Source organism: Rhinoderma darwinii, chromosome 3 (assembly GCF_050947455.1).
Source record: "Rhinoderma darwinii isolate aRhiDar2 chromosome 3, aRhiDar2.hap1, whole genome shotgun sequence".
Classification (NCBI taxonomy): domain Eukaryota; kingdom Metazoa; phylum Chordata; class Amphibia; order Anura; family Rhinodermatidae; genus Rhinoderma; species Rhinoderma darwinii.
The window spans coordinates 10,749,141-10,766,019 of NC_134689.1; the positions used below are offsets into that span (position 1 = coordinate 10,749,141).

Below are 16,879 nucleotides of genomic sequence, written 5' to 3' on the forward strand. Positions count from 1 at the left end.
GTACATAAAATATATGCATATAAGCGTATAAGGTGAATTTATATATATATAAAAAGTCATAAAAAATAAATATATATCTATATGCATACAAATAACAAACAGCATTTTATTGTTATATGCAACGTTCTTCGCTATATTGGCCAAATATCTTCCTGCGAATATTCAGACTTCCGTGATCCTCCAATGTGGTGACAACACGACAATCTGTACAAAAACTAGAAAATGGAGGGCAAATTAATAACATTCAAATTAAAATAATGAACTGTACAAAATACATTTATATTGTTGTGATAGGCCCTGTTCACACAGAGCTTTTTTGCAGGCAGAAAAAATTTGCCTTATAATTCCTTCAGGAATTTTGAGGCAGATTTTGAGCTGTCTGCACGTATTTTTCCGCAGAGTTTTACACCTGCGGCCATTGAAGCTAATGCAAGGACCACGGGCAAAAAACGCTACGAGAAAAGCACAGAAATTAGCGCTGCAGGTTTTTTCTGCCTCCCATTGATTCAATGGGAGGTCAAAGGTGGAAACCATGGTAAGAAAGGACATTCCTGCTTTTTTTCCCCGCGAGTGTCCAAAAGCCACCCAGGGGAAAAAAAAAGCCTTTGACTCACATTAAAATAAACGGGGGGGGGGGGGCGATTTCAGACTTTTTTTGGCGCTGATTCGGACGCGATTTCCGCATCAAAAAATAATGTAAACTGACCCATACTGTGCCCAATGTATTATGTTTTTTTATATACTTTAATAAAAACAAGTTTAAAAAAAAAACACAACAAAAAAAGACCATCACCTGAGTGATGAGAGCAGGGTCGGATCAAGGTTGGTGGACTCCATCGTGTAAAAAAAACTTAGCATGCAAAAGGGCTCTCATACTGTTGAGTCGTCTCACAGTCAGGCCCTATTCACACGACAGGGATTCCCGGCTGTGGTAGGAACAATAGACCCCAAACCGCCGTGCTTTCTGCCACTCCTTTGCCCTCTTCTCCTCCTCACAGTGAGAAGTGCATGTGAGGAGGAGGGTATTTTTTTGCCCCCTGTAGGAGCGGAATCCCTAATCCCCGGACACAGCGTTGCCGAAGCTGTGGCCGGGGATTCTGCTCCAGGAGAAGTCCCTAACTTCACTATCTATATATGGACAGTCACGTCAGGGACTTCTCCTGGAGCGGTCCCCTACTCAGGAAGCGGAATCCCCGACGCTCTGGCCGGTGTTTCCGATCCAGGAGAAGTTCCTAACTTCACTGTCCATATATGGACACAGTGACATCAGGTACTTCTGAAGCGAGACTCCCAGCGCTGTGGCCGGTGATTCAGAAGAAGTCCCTGACTTCACTCTCCATATATGGACATTTAAGTCAGGGACTTCTCCTGGAACGGTCCCCTACAGTGGCGCTATCTACAGGAAGGTAGGGGGGGTGCTGTGTTGCACTACCTACAGGGGGTCTGTGGTGCATTATCTACATGGGAGCTGTGTGCCACTACATACAGGGGGGCTGTCTCAGTATCTAGAGAGGGCAGTTTGTGGCATTATCTACAGAGGGAAGTGTGTGGCAAAAAATGTACAAATGAAATTAATCAGTTTTTTAAAAGGACAGGGAAAAAAACTGACGCAAAACGGGTCAAAATCGGCCGTTAAAAACGGAAAAAAGAGACGTTTTTATCGGCCGACGCGCAGACCATGCCGTGTGAATAGAGCCTCAGCCTACTTTCACACGACCGAGTGCAAACTCGGATGTGAAAAAACTGACGTTTTCTACGTCCGAGTGGCATCCATTTTCACGGATTCCTCATAGACTTGAGTCTATTAAGGGATCCGTGAAAGCGGAAGTAAATAGGACATGTTCTATTCTTCCACGGACCCTTCACACGGTCAGTTAAAACAGCCACGTGAACGGCCCCATTGAAATACATGCGTCCGTGTGACGGCCATTGTTTTAACAACCGTCACACGGACGCATACTACGGTCCTAAGAGGCTGTGGCTACACAAGTCTTTATTGGAGTATAAGCTTAGGCCGAAGATGCGGGAACATTCACATATGAAATATGACTTTTCCTTATGATAGAAATGGCAGCAGTCTGTAGTCTGAAGAGGGCAGATACACAGCTAGCATCTATAGGTGCTTTATGCAAGTTGTGCACAATCTTTTACAGCCACATTCAGTTAGTCATAGAGTTTGCACGATCCCTCAGTATTCCTGAAGAAGGGCACATGCAGCGTCGCCATCAGCAGCCGATCACACACGGCTTCTGTACTCAAGTATTTGTTTCAGCATCAGATCATTCACCTTTTCGGACTATTTGATGCCACTGCTACTCGGCCTCAGTTACTGGAGGGGTTCAGGTACCTCAGAACACTCTATTCATCCATATTCACCCCTTTACACTCCCCCCAGGCTTTCGCGAGTTCGGTCCTGTTCACTCCCCATTTTTAATGCATTACTCAGCCTAGGTAGTCCGCTTTTCTGTGACTGTCACCGGTAGAATTAGTTCATCATCATCATCATCATCATTATTATTATTATTATTATTTCAATCGTCCTGGCTTTATCTGTGTAACCTCATCACCGGTAGTCATCTACTCTTGAGGAGCCTCATAAATCTTCATCATACTCTGGGTGGTCATGGAGGATTGTGCCAGTCCCTTTTACTTACAGCACTGGACAGGTAGGCAGCTGCGTGGACTTAGAGATTTGGGTGCTGATTCCCTTACAAAAGTTCTAACGATTTCTCGATCGCTGCCCAAGCCCACATTTGCCACAGGATGGCTCTGCAGGGGAGGGGCTACAGCCTTCGTAAACTATCCTGCCCATGAATAGCTGGAGGACACAAACCTGAGTGAAATACTTCTACCCTAGGTACACCTTCACCTTACACTATCCCATCCCCTTCAATATGTTTTGCCCCTCTTCGCCTATTGGGAGCAAACCGTCTGCCACCAGGGTCTGTAACATTTTCAGCTGCTTCACCCTTAAAACCTTCCACTCCATCAAATTCAAGTGTCTACCCATCACCCACACTTGGCAGTAACGTCAGTGGGTTGTTTCTTGTGATGGCCATGTGACGTACAAAGACCTCTTCCCTATTATCGTTCCTTATGATAAAGCCATAGCCCCGCCGAACATTAAACCACTTCCCTTTACTCTCGTCCCTAGTGGTTTTTTCTTTATATAACAATTTTCTTTATTATTATTACAGTAGTTATCGTTGGATATAAAAGGAAGAACTTCAAGCATAAAAAAAAACCTAGAAAAAGTAAGAACTTTCCAACATCCCAGACTAGTCATTTAACACTTTGAAGAGGGACAAATAATAATAATAATGGGACAGCAGAGCAACAATCTTAGATCATCAAGCGATTCCTGGGTCTCATCATCTTACTACGATTAGTCCGCTGGTCCACCCCGTCTATTAGTATAGTGAAGTAGATTGAGCTAAGTCCCATTATATACAGTATGTCCCCCGAATAGTTAATACATCAACAGTATTGGAGACATTTAAGAAATTACACATTTACGGCACAGCATACGAAGTCATATAGCTAAGATAAATCTGGTGAAGAATATACAGGACCACAACTCATATCCACAAATTACCTACCAAATTCTATACCTTGTCATGTATGTACACAGTGACTCCACCAGCAGAATAGGGAGTGCAGCTCTGGAGTATAATACAGGATGTAACTCAGGATCAGTACAGGATAAGTAATGTAATGTATGTACACAGTGACTCCACCAGCAGAATAGTGAGTGCAGCTCTGGAGTATAATACAGGATGTAACTCAGGATCAGTACAGGATAAGTAATGTATGTACACAGTGACTCCACCAGCAGAATAGTGAGTGCAGCTCTGAAGTATAATACAGGATGTAACTCAGGATAAGTAATGTAATGTATGTACACAGTGACTCCACCAGCAGAATAGTGAGTGCAGCTCTGGAGTATAATACAGGATGTAACTCCGGATCAGTACAGGATAAGTAATGTAATGTATGTACACAGTGACTCCACCAGCAGAATAGTGAGTGCAGCACTGGAGTATAATACAGGATGTAACTCCGGATCAGTACAGGATAAGTAATGTAATGTATGTACACAGTGACTCCACCAGCAGAATAGTGAGTGCAGCTCTAGAGTATAATACAGGATATAACTCAGGATGAGTACAGGATAAGTAATGTAATGTATGTACACCGTGACTCCACCAGCAGAATAGTGAGTGCAGCGCTGGAGTATAATACAGGATATAACTCAGGATGAGTACAGGATAAGTAATGTAATGTATGTACACAGTGACTCCACCAGCAGAATAGAGAGTGCAGCTCTTGAGTATAATACAGGATATAACTCAGGATGAGTACAGGATAAGTAATGTAATGTATGTACACCGTGACTCCACCAGCAGAATAGTGAGTGCAGCTCTGGAGTATAATACAAGATGTAACTCAGGATCAGTACAGGATAAGTAATGTAATGTATGTACACAGTGACTCCACCAGCAGAATAGTGAGTGCAGCTCTGGAGTATAATACAGGATATAACTCAGGATCAGTACAGGATAAGTAATGTAATGATGTCAGTATAATATATATATATATATATATATATATATATATACACACACACACACACACACACACACACACACACAATAGATAAATATATATAAACAAATTACAAAAAAAGTGTTCTCATTTTTAGTGATTTGTCTGCTCATAATAAAAATTAAAAACATGCAATTAAACTAATCTAGAAAATGAAAGCCTCAAGTCTTGTAAAAATAGTTATGATATTTAAAGCAGTTGCAGTGTGGCGGGGGCATTATCCTGCTGAAAGAGGGCGCTGCCAGTAGGGTATACCGCTGCCATGAAGGGGGCACTTGTCTGCAGCGATGTTTAGGTCGGGGGTACCTGTCACATCCACATGAATGTCAGGACACCAGGTTTCCCAGCAGAACATTGTCCAGATCATCACACTGCCCCCGCCGGCTTGTCTTCTTCCCATAATGCATCCTGGTGCCATCTTCTCGCCAGGTAAGTGACGCACACGCAGTCTCACATACCAGCCATTAGGCGGCTGAGACGCGGCTCAAAACTATTCCAACATGGAGTTTGGTTCAAAATTTATTGTTAATGGCCGTGCGGTTTGGCGGGTGAACGGTGGTTTACTTGCAAAACCGCACAGCCATTAACAATCAATTGAAAAACAGCACGTTGGCACCGTTCTCGTGCGCATTGCGACCGCCGCTATGCGAGACCGTATCCTAATGTTATGGCTGATCGGTGTATATTACAAACGCCATATTGCATTAGTACTTACCTGCTTTCCTTAACATTCCTTAAGACTGGCAGCCCGCTTTGAGAACGTTAGACCCATGGCAGTTAGGCTCCACCCATTTGTAGTGCTAAGCTCCGCCCCTACTTGCCAAAAATTTAGGGCAAAATATAATCCAACCCCATCAATCCTTTTACCTACCAGCTCAGCAGTACTGCCCAGGATCGTTGTGAGCAGCTTGTGCTCTATGGAATGAGCCCCCCCCCCCTCCTCCCAGGACCCCTGTGACCCATTAAGACTTCAAAAATCAGTATGACCTTCCATTTGTACCCCCTTCCCCAATTATACAATCTAATAAGACACCGTTTTGTATGCTGCTACTTTTTTATTGAGTTTTTCCTTTTTATAAAAAATATTATACCAAAAAACAAGCATAAAACAAGACAAGGAACAGAAATGTATCCCCCCTCCCCAGTGCCATGTGCAAGATGCCCGCTCCAACTTATGTACCAGGGCAGGAATTTAAGGATGCCAAAACTAATGAGTAGTTGACGGATCAAGAAGGACTTGGCTTAAAGTGTTTCCCCACTACGTCCCCTGTTGGACACTCTAGTAAACCATCGGACCTCCATTGGATACTGGAGCTGCGCGCCGAATACGACAGCGAGGGAGAAGTATCCAATAGAGATCTGATGGTTTAGGGGATAGAGAAGAGACCTAATACCAGATATCGGAATTATTTATAAAGCATCAGGCTCTAAACTGAAACATGTCGTCTGGATAGTCAATCCTACTGGCTACTGGTTTGCAAAGAATCATGGGAACTATAAGCGGTCAGGATTACAGCCCGTTTCCTGGGTAGGGTGGCTGCCACCTGCAACGTCAAGGTCCTGCATCACTCATCCGATTGTACATGATGCACTGCGCCGATTATAGGGGGTTAATCATGGGGTGAGGGAGGGCGGGTCAGCGCCCTCTTGTGGGCCGGCAATGATTAGTAAATAAATCTAATAAATACTATTTACAACAGCAGGAGGGACAGCTTTGTGGCAACAGGGCAAGTACTGAAAATAGAAAAACCAGGGGACAATGATGGGGGTTATAGGCAAAGGGTTCTGAATATTATCCAGGTATATAAGGCACTGACTGATACAGGGCAAACGGTCAAAAGGGATATTGGATCAGCGGAATTTTAGGCAGTTTATAGCCCCCCCCCCCCAGCTTGGGCAAAACGAGTCCCAGTATAGCTCTTCCTGGCAGTGCCGGCTGCAATTGATAGTTGGGCTGGAATGTATTCCTCGTGATCTTCTCCGCCACACAAGGTCTCATCCTCAGAACATTCACGTAACATCTCGGGTTGAAAGGGTTAACAATTTCATTGTATAAATAAGTCGTCCAATCGTATTCGCTATCTGGCCAAGAACTGCGGAAAAGGTTTCCTTTACGTCTCAATGCTACAAGTCACCTGCCACCTTTATAGTGGCGGTGTCAGACATCCAGGATATCGGGGGTGTTCCGTGCTTTTATCATCCGCCAGTGTCAAGTCTAGAGTCCCAGCCCCCCCACACCTGACGAGAGAGGCGCAAAGTCCGAAGGGCCGGCTCAGTGTGGGAGCTTGAGGGGTGGCTGCGTCTGATGGGGAAGCAGGGGATGAAGGAAGAGAGAAGGCGGAGGGAGCGGATATTAGGACGTAGCGTTTACCGTTCTGTCCAATTCTATTATTTTCGTCATTTCATTTTGTCCAAAATCCGAATGGAACCTGAAAAGAAAGAAGAAATTATCAGCACAAGAAGAAGGTTAGATCAGTCACCCGCGCCCTCCGTGTTCACACTGCACCCCTCTATTCTACTGTATATTATACCCCCTGCTCCCCTGTATTGTGCTATATATTATAGTACCGGCACCGCTCCTCTCCGCTATTATACTACATGCACACCTCTGCCATACTGCACCCCTCTATTCTATATATTATACTTCCTGCACCCCTCCTCTCCGCTATTATACTACCTGCACCCCTCTGCCGTACTGCACCGTACTATTCTACTATATATTATACCCCCTGCACTATATATTATACTACCGGCACCCCTCCTCTCCGCTATTATACTACATGCACCCCTCTATTCTACTATATATTATACCTGCACCCCCCCCCCCCATTCTACTGTATATTATATCCCCTGCATCCCTGTATTGGGCTATATATTCTACTACCCTCATATCCACTATTATACTGCATGCACACTTCTCTGCCGTACTGCACCCCTCTATTCTACTGTATATACTGCCTGCACCCCTCTATTCTACTATATATTACACCCCCTGCTCCCCTGTATTGTGCTATATATTATACTACCGGCACCCGTCATCTCCGCTATTATACTACATGTACACCTCTCTGCCGTACTGCACCCCTCTATTCTACTATATATTATACTACCTGCACCCTTTTATTCTACTATATATTATACTACCTGCACCCCTCTATTCTACTATATAATATACTACCTGCACCCTTTTATTGTACTATATATTATACTACCTGCACCCCTCTATTCTACTATATATATTATACTACCTGCACCCCTCTATTCTACTATATAATATACTACCTGCACCCTTTTATTCTACTATATATTATACTACCTGCACCCCTCTCTGCTGTACTGCACCCAAATATTCTACTATTATACCCCTATTTGCTGTACTGCTCCCCTCTATTCATTGTAATGCGCCTCCTGCACCCCTATTTGCTGTACTGCTCCCCTCTATTCATTGTAATGCGCCTCCTGCACCCCTATTTGCTGCACTGCTCCCATCTCCCACATAATTGCTGCACCCCCGTCCTCTGCGTCACCTGTGCAGCACTGCTGGATCCCGGCTGCTGTCATTAGACAGCGTGTGCGGCATCTCCTGTGACAGGAGGAGCTCCTCTAGTGCGGCCGTGTGATGCTGAGAGATCATTTCTTTGCTTCTCTCCAAGGAATTAGGAGACTCCACCGTGACTGCAGAGCTATAAAACTCTTCCCAGCCGTGCTGCTCCTCGAAGGACAGGATGCTTCTAGACCTCACTAGGAGACAAAGCATTCATGGTCACCGACTGCTGCTGAACTACACTGAGACGTCAGGCCATACACACCTGAATGGCGCCACTCACCTATCGATGCTGCATACGACTCCTGCACTGAGTGCACACTCGCTTCTGGTAATGTCTTGGTGGCTGATGGGTAGGGATCAAAGTTCTGTGTGAAACTGCCGAACATAAGCGCAAAGCACAAGGCGACCACCTGAGGGGTTACAAATCGATAGTAGGGGGTCAGGCAATGAAATGAGAACTCACATGGAATATCAATTACAGGGCAACTATCAATGACATATAGCAGTTTAAAACATCCCCTGGGTTACAGGTTCCCCAATAATGAGCCGATTGTCATTTCCCCTTTAAACTGTAAGATTACACAGTGACCATTGAAAAGAATGGGACATATGTGAAATGCACAGCTCAATGCCATATGTAGTGAGCGCCCCCTAGTGGCGACAGAGAGAATTTTAGCCCTGTCAGTAGCTCTACATAGACTTGCGACGATTAGATCAGCAGTGAAGCTGGAGAACACCGATACCCCGCGGCCCAGACAGATCCGGTTACGATATACTTAGAATGGTCCAGATAAACAATGTAATGGAAACCATAGTCAGGTGGGGGCGAGTGTCAGCAAATGAAATGTTAAAGACTTCGGTCTTCTTCCGGGAATCATCAAGAAGCCTCAGCTATTTGTAGGTGAATCAGTGGGACGATAGACCGGACGACGACTACGGCACGACGCGAAGTAGCTGAACTAAAAAGTCACTGGTATAGCCCCATAGAGATTCTGCCCCCGCTGTTCAAATGCCATGTACCAACCTTGTGACATCACGTCCAAGAGGTCACATGACTGACATACATACATACACATATATATATATATATATATATATATATATATATATATATAAATAAATAAATTCTGGCTTCTAGCAGATGCCACTAGGGGGAGCTCACTGCATATAAATGTGTACAGTTCCAATTGTACTCAAAAATCTGTACCCTCTAGTGGTGGTAGCTAAAAAGATTGTTGCATATGTTTTTTTATTTTTTTAGCTCTGATGTAAAGTACGTGAACATATTGGCAGAGTGCGGCCACTCCCTCACCATGAGGCAGGTACTAGTCTGGGTGGTGGCAGCTTTATACGAGCGGGATACTTTGCCGGCCACCATTGCCTGTAGACGCTGTAGCTGTTGTAGGAGGGTCCTGAGGGATAAAACACAATTGAAGAGTAAGTTCAGCATATCCTACAATGTTAATCAGTGGGACTTCTAGATTTAGCACATATAAGGTCCCCAAGGCTGAAAAGGATATATGTAAGGAGTGCGACCAAAAGTAAGTAATCCATATAATGCAAGAGAATTGTAAAGGCTACACAGTTCAATTTATACACCAGGGGGCGACGTAGAGAAGACATTTTTGGGGGCGGTCGTCTCACCTGTTCGTGGTTTCTAAGACCTCCACCTTCTTCCGCAGGTCGCTGTTTTCAGAGGAACAGTTCTCGACCCTATCGGAAGAAAGTCAACGTCAGAGAGGCATAAGAGAGGAAGGGTTGAGATCTGGTGGCGATTATCTTCCCTTACAATATAATCCCCATTACAGCTCCTATAGGGGTTGTCACCAGGCTTTCCCAGACTCCTGAATGCCACATCTGCCTAGTTCTGCAGTGACGTGTGACCAGAGGAGGTATCACTCAGCAGCTTTGCCATTCAAGGGCCTAGAAAAACCCAATACCTCCTCCCCCATATTGCTGCATAGCTAAGCATTTGCCGTTCAGGCACCCGGGAAGGCGAGAACCCCTTTAACAGCCATATTGGTTGTCACCCAGCTTTCCTAAAGACGAGCAGGAACATCTTGACAGACGCGATAAATAAATATATGAACAAAGAACAGGCGACTGATCTACTCTGAGCAGACCGGGCCGGGGACATGTCCTTACCGTTTCTCCAGGCTGTCCATATATTCTTTCTTTTTTCTACGACTTTCCTGGGCGGAGATCTGAAGAGACAATAAGGGTATAAGTGATCGACCATCGTCACCACAATCACCATGTATGTGTACAGTACTAAAACCGGCATTGTACCCGCTGGCATGGCAGCCGTCATTATAGGGGCGTGTCTAATACTTTAGGGGGCGGAGTTTGAGGGAAGAGAGTCCAGCCCTATTAAAGAGGCGGTAGTAAAATAATATACTGATTATATGCGGGCCATCATAGCGGGGTGTACACTACTACCTAGGCACTTTATGGCAATGTTGGTGATATCAAGCGAGACCATAGCAGTAGTGTAGACCGACATCGCAGCCTTCCGTCGGAGGTATATTTTGGCAAATCCTCTAAGAATATACCTCCGACACAAGGCTCTATCGCGATGAGAACGCAGCCCAACTGCACAGTGATGTACAGAACCGTTCATAGATCCCATTTACCGAATCTGCCCCCGTGGGTAGGACGCGTCCTCATACCGTGATCGACTAGTGACGCTTCTGTACCTTGTTCTTTATCTTCCTTCGGATTTTCTTTAGCGCCTTCTCTTCAGCCTTAGTGAGTGGCAGTTTAGTGGGGATCGGGTATCCTTCAGCCACTAGAGTCCTCTTCTCTTCTTCTGTGAGGATGAGGGGTCCAGTGCCCTGCAGCTTCTGCAAATAAAACTTTTTTTAAACCTCAAGGATAGGCCATCAATTAAAACCCCTTTAATAAAAACTAGAAATGGAGTGCAATACCTCAGCACTACCTGTAGGTGGCAATGTTTGCTTGTCACTACACAGAAGTCTATGGGAAATTTTATCTCTATGTCTTTGTAGGGGGTTTTGGAGCTATGTATCAGAAAAACGGAGCTCCAACGCTTATAAAGATATATTATGAAATAAGTCAACGTAGAATTTTGAACCTAAAAATGAAATCTCTTTTTAAAAATTGATTTTTCACTTTAAGGAACATGCGACAGCAAATGCTGGAACGCATGGCAGCAACGGCGCATCAGATGTAGCGCTCATTAATCGTATTGACTGGTGTTATCTATCTGGTTTCTAGCACGTCTTCAGGTGAGACTTTGGACGCAGGACAGCAGTGTCACACTATGCGTCACACTAGCATGATATAGTATATATGTTGTAGAGGTGAATCGGTCATGTAATTGCAGCTGTATTGTGGTAACTATAGTAAATATAATATATATACCTACAGTCCTAGGCAGAACTATCGACCAGAACTGGTTTCAAGTGGCAAACTCAGCTCTGCTACATCTGAAGCTGCTGCTTCAATTTGGACTTACATGGGGGGCAGTCAGGAGAGGAGAATTAGAGAGCGCTGACGGATTGCGACCTGTGACTTTATTTCCGGACTGTGATTGGACAGGGCTGGAGGGTGGAAGGGATCGGCTGGGGCTTTGGCCTCCTTCAGAATCGCTTCCAATGCTGCTGGGGGGAGTCGGGGGCAGCTGCAGATTATCGGATGGGGCAGCTGCAGGGAGGGAGGAAGACGTTAGCGCATCAGTAAATAAAGATCCAACTGGCATCAACTCGGGGACATGGAAAGGAACCCACCTTCTTTAGGACACAGGTTCAGGAACTGATCCACCTCATGGGGCTCCAGTTTGATCTGTGGCATGGACTTTGGGCTCAGAGGCTTGTGCTGCAAAGAGATAATAGGGCAGATATTGGGATTGGCACCAATGAAGATCAGCGAGGTTGGTGGTCATGGGCATAGAAAAAAAAAAAGCGCTGTTGCCTATAATCAATCCGGTCTATAATTAGAAAAACGTGGCTGCTTTCTTCCCAAAACAGCGCCACACTTGTCCGCAGGTTGTGTGTGGTATTGCAGCGTAGCCCCTTTAACTTCGATATAGCCGAGCTGCCATACCGGACACAACCCATGGACAGGTGTGGCGCTGTTTTTCTAAACTTGTACAATTTCTTAAAAATTTGGGATAAACGGGCATCTTCCGGAGCCAACGAATAGCAGCTGTGGACTCACAGTGCCCGACTATTAGATAAATTGCTGTTAATCCAGCACAGGGTCTGGAGTAACAGGATTTTCGGACCATAAAGTGTCGAATTAAAAGGACTTTTTCGGGGCATGTTAGACCGCCTGCCATCAGAACAAACAAGTATAGGGAAGCTTGAATTTTTACATGTCCAATCCTAATGCTTCTTCCGGAGATAAGCGGAACCAGAACTGTCTGGCAGCTACTTATCCCCGTTTTTATTAAAGTGGTGGAGTATCTGTTGATTGAACGATCCTTCTGTGGGCAATTTAAGGAGCTTTCATGGCACTTACCTGGTCTGGCTCTGGCAGTGGTGGCAGTACTTCCACCTCAAGAGGTGTTGTCACCGTGTTGGTGGTGAGGGTAACGGAAGGGGCCAGGCCTGGGTTTCCTTCAATGGGGACCTCCATCTTAATTTTGGTAGGGGTGAGCCGCCCTCCAAGGCACCAGTCTTCCCCGGTGAGATCCCCTGTGGAAATAAAAAGATACAGGATTAGGGTGAGACAGAAGCAAATAAAATAGTAGTAAATGAGAACAAAATAATGCAGAGGATTCTGGGTAACCGGGCAGACACTGCTATATTTCCAGTGACCCCTTTCACAGTAATTGTTTAAATGCCACTCAGGATCTGTGGAGAGCAGAGTGACAATCTTCATAAGTACTGTTATGGCGTCCATTTCTGGGGCATTTTGTCTAAACAATATGTATTGCGCAGTTCCTCTGTTATTCCTCCTGGAAATGTATGAATAAATTGACAGCTGGGCGTTTCCCTATTCCCCTTCTAAATAGGGTGTGTCCCTACTCAGTCTGACACCGTAGCCACTGATTGGACAGCGTGAGAGCACACGCCCCGCTGACAAGAGGAATTGTGACGCCCAGTTGTAAATTTTTTCATACAGCTTCCAGGAGGAATAACAGAGGAATCAAACAATACACAATTCTAAGGAAAGAGGATTCAGAATTGCTCTCTCTTTTGGAATACAAGGGGAGCTCTTTAAATCAAGGGACTGTCCGGGAATATAGGGACAAGCGGTTTACATATCCAGCTACACAGAGCATGCAGTGTTCATTCACCAACAATAGATTATTTCTCACACCCTCGTACGGTGAATAATGGCACGATATTGTGAAATAATGAAATGTGACATAGTTCTGGGTGACCCACATACTCTCACCAGCCCCTACCATAGGACAAAGCACCGAGGACCTGTCAGTTATCCAGCAAGGAAGGAATTAGACATTTGCCCTGTGACGGGTGAACGTCAGCGGGAGAACACAACGCCTCGGGGCTTCCGGGTGTCTTCTGTCGTGAGACTTTAACCCTTGCATGGACTTTGAATGGCTACGCTGCCTCTTAAAGGGTTATTCCCATCCAAGACATTGATTGAATATTCACAGGTTGGGAACGGATGAAGAGCTCGCCGCACATGTGCGGTGGTCGCCTGACCGGAGCTGGGCTTTACATCTATCAGCCATTTCTAGCATATCTTCTGGATAGGCCACAAATAAGATGGCAAAACCCCTTTAAGGGGACCAGGAACACGAACTCTCTACACTGGCGGAAACAAATCTTTTTATTGCCGATCGCATTGTTTCGCAATGAAAGTGTCAGGTTATCTAAACAATAAAAGACCAGTTACACCTATAAATTCCTGTCCAACCCGGCCGCCCTCCGCTCCGGTAAATAATACCTGACTTTTTGCTTTTCACTTGCAAACATCAGCGCTGATTAAACGTTCCAGTCCCCCTCGCTGTCAAATCTGTCAAAATTATTTTTCATTCTACTCGTGCCCAAGTAACCATGTGCCCCACTCAGGCCTAATATTCAGAGGACAGGACAAGTCTCTGTTCACATGTCGTCCATCAGCGGCCGTTTGTCCTACGTTTTTGCCCCTATATGTTGTTATAACTGAATGTCAACTGTACTGAGTAGTGTTGTTGGCTGCGCTTTTTAATACAAATCGGTTGCACAAAAATAAAACCCATATATTGTTCTATGCGGTTTATCTAAAAAGGTAAACAATGGCAGATGTCCATCAGAACTCTTAACAAGGACCTCCCTAGGGCAAGCACGCCAGGACCTCCCTAGAGCAAGCACGCCAGGACCTCCCTAGAGCAAGGACCTCCCTAGAGCAAGGACCTCCCTAGAGCAAGGACCTCCCTAGAGCAAGGACCTCCCTAGAGCAAGCACGCCAGGACCTCCCTAGAGCAAGCACGCCAGGACCTCCCTAGCGCAAGCACGCCAGGACCTCCCTAGAGCAAGCACGCCAGGACCTCCCTAGAGCAAGGACGCCAGGACCTCCCTAGAGCCAGGACCTCCCTAGAGCAAGGACGCCAGGACCTCCCTAGAGCAAGGACGCCAGGACCTCCCTAGAGCAAGGACGCCAGGACCTCCCTAGAGCAAGGACGCCAGGACCTCCCTAGAGCAAGGACGCCAGGACCTCCCTAGAGCAAGGACGCCAGGACCTCCCTAGAGCAAGGACGCCAGGACCTCCCTAGAGCAAGGACGCCAGGACCTCCCTAGAGCAAGGACGCCAGGACCTCCCTAGAGCAAGGACGCCAGGACCTCCCTAGAGCAAGGACGCCAGGACCTCCCTAGAGCAAGGACGCCAGGACCTCCCTAGAGCAAGGACGCCAGGACCTCCCTAGAGCAAGCACGCCAGGACCTCCCTAGAGCAAGCACGCCAGGACCTCCCTAGAGCAAGCACGCCAGGACCTCCCTAGAGCACTCCATGACCCTCCTAGAGCACTCCATGACCCTCCTAGAGTACTCCACGGCCAACCTGGAGTACTCGAAGACCGCCTTATGGCACTCACGGCCAACCTTCTAGTACTTGAGTCTTGCCTAATGCTCATGAGGAACCCATATTAATACTACAACAAATAAAATAACAATCGTCATCCCATACAAGAATATATACACCATCGCTAAGGTTGTCATTTGAAGATCCGTGCATGAAGAACCGCTGTAAAACACTCGAGGACCGCCTTATAGTGCTTGAGAATGGAGGAACCCGTATTCACATTACAACACGAAATAACAATCGCCATCGAATACAAAATAAATGATACCATCGCTGAAGTTGTCATCTGAAGATCCGTGCGTAAAAGGCGACTGAGGGCGCGAGTCCCCACACAGGGAGTAGCTATGTTCTGCCTTAATCATGGGAGACGGGGAACTTGGATTCTCCACTTCCATCATTTCATATTTCTCCGTCAGGAACGGGTCTCCGATGAGCTGTCCGAGGGCATCCAACAGGGCGGTGTCATCCAGGAGCTCCGAGAAGTGCTGCGAAGAAAACAAAGATGGAGTCAGGACATTTATATTATTACAGGGCAACTATAATAACAATATTATTCACACGACACTATGAATGGGAGGATATTTTGGGAACGCGACCACAATCTATCAAATAAAATCCCATTTATTAACATCCAGGGGGCCAAATACCCTCATTGCCGGGCACAACATTCAATACAATTATCCGTATACCCAAATCCTATTTTTACTGACAATTTCCTGCATAACCGCAATAAAAATCGTTGTTAAAAACTTAATTCACAAGTTTAGATCTGCTTCTGGATATATGATGGCCAATGAGGCCTCTCATCCAACTTTCCCAGACTCCTGAATGTCAAATGTGTCAATACAGGAACCATACAGGGGCATATCACAGTGTAACTAGGTAGATTTGCCTTGAGGACTCATTGTCATTAGCGGTCCCACAAGGGTTGTCAGTCATCTCTCACGGAGATATTGGTTGTCACCCAGCTTTCCCGGAAACAGATCTAGCGAACGACAATACTGAATAAAATTTGACAGAATAGGAGAATTTAAGGGACGTCTTCAGAGGCCATAGGTGGTGAAGCCCCCTCCTGTATGTATATAATGACGGGTAAACACTACACATTCCCGAGAAAAGCCAATATGGAACAGTGTTTATGGGTGACACAGTAAAGGGGGGGGTTGTAAACGGGCCACCAGTAAATCGGCCTAGACCTCCCGCTAGGACCACAGCAATGACAAACAGCACAGTGTAAACAGGATGACTTCCAGATGAGTACGGCTGTAAACCTCTATTACTGCACGCAGCTTAACCCCTTCTTGGTAAAAAGACACAGAGCAATTTTCATCTGACCTATCAGGCAGCGCATCCAGATTGACCCCAAAAAATTGGTGAAAAGAAATCCCAAACGATAATATTTTACATGTCCCCATGATAACACTTCCTGTCACGTGCTCTGGCCTTTCGGCTTTCTCAATGGCACACCTTATGGTAATAAACCACCATACACATCAATATCCACATACTGGCTAGCTTGAATAGCGGTAGTTAGGATGTAGAAATTCATGTGGATGGTGATATGGATTCAATCAATGCCTCAAGGTCTGAAGTGCAGGACAGTGTGTGTTGTCATGGGGACACCGGGGAGCTGCAACTGCCATCAATACAGGAATAATAACAGGTTAATATGTAATTAAAAGAGCCTAATTGCAGAAAATCCACCCAATAGACGACATATGCAGCGAGTTTATA

The 16,879-nt window shown here is 45.7% G+C and overlaps 1 protein-coding gene and 1 long non-coding RNA gene across 4 annotated transcripts in view; one reads left to right on the plus strand and one right to left on the minus strand.

Moving 5' to 3' along the window:
• LOC142748690 (uncharacterized) overlaps positions 1 to 16,879 on the plus strand; it is a 62,380-nt gene that overhangs the window by 28,631 nt on the left and 16,870 nt on the right. The window contains exon 2 of the long non-coding RNA XR_012882286.1: positions 3,198 to 3,254. This is a non-coding gene — a long non-coding RNA (uncharacterized LOC142748690). The remainder of the gene's footprint in view (positions 1 to 3,197; positions 3,255 to 16,879) is intronic.
• CREB3L2 (cAMP responsive element binding protein 3 like 2) overlaps positions 5,641 to 16,879 on the minus strand; it is a 36,053-nt gene continuing 24,814 nt past the window's right edge. For all 3 annotated transcript variants that reach the window (XM_075855869.1, XM_075855870.1, XM_075855871.1), the window contains 11 exons: positions 15,414 to 15,630; positions 12,635 to 12,810; positions 11,902 to 11,989; positions 11,631 to 11,818; positions 10,849 to 10,995; positions 10,298 to 10,356; positions 9,797 to 9,865; positions 9,465 to 9,564; positions 8,433 to 8,562; positions 8,133 to 8,346; positions 5,641 to 7,034 (listed from right to left, as the gene is read on the minus strand). In XM_075855869.1, the coding sequence (XP_075711984.1) occupies positions 6,959 to 7,034; positions 8,133 to 8,346; positions 8,433 to 8,562; positions 9,465 to 9,564; positions 9,797 to 9,865; positions 10,298 to 10,356; positions 10,849 to 10,995; positions 11,631 to 11,818; positions 11,902 to 11,989; positions 12,635 to 12,810; positions 15,414 to 15,630 (1,464 nt within the window). In that variant the 3' untranslated portion in view covers positions 5,641 to 6,958. The remainder of the gene's footprint in view (positions 7,035 to 8,132; positions 8,347 to 8,432; positions 8,563 to 9,464; positions 9,565 to 9,796; positions 9,866 to 10,297; positions 10,357 to 10,848; positions 10,996 to 11,630; positions 11,819 to 11,901; positions 11,990 to 12,634; positions 12,811 to 15,413; positions 15,631 to 16,879) is intronic.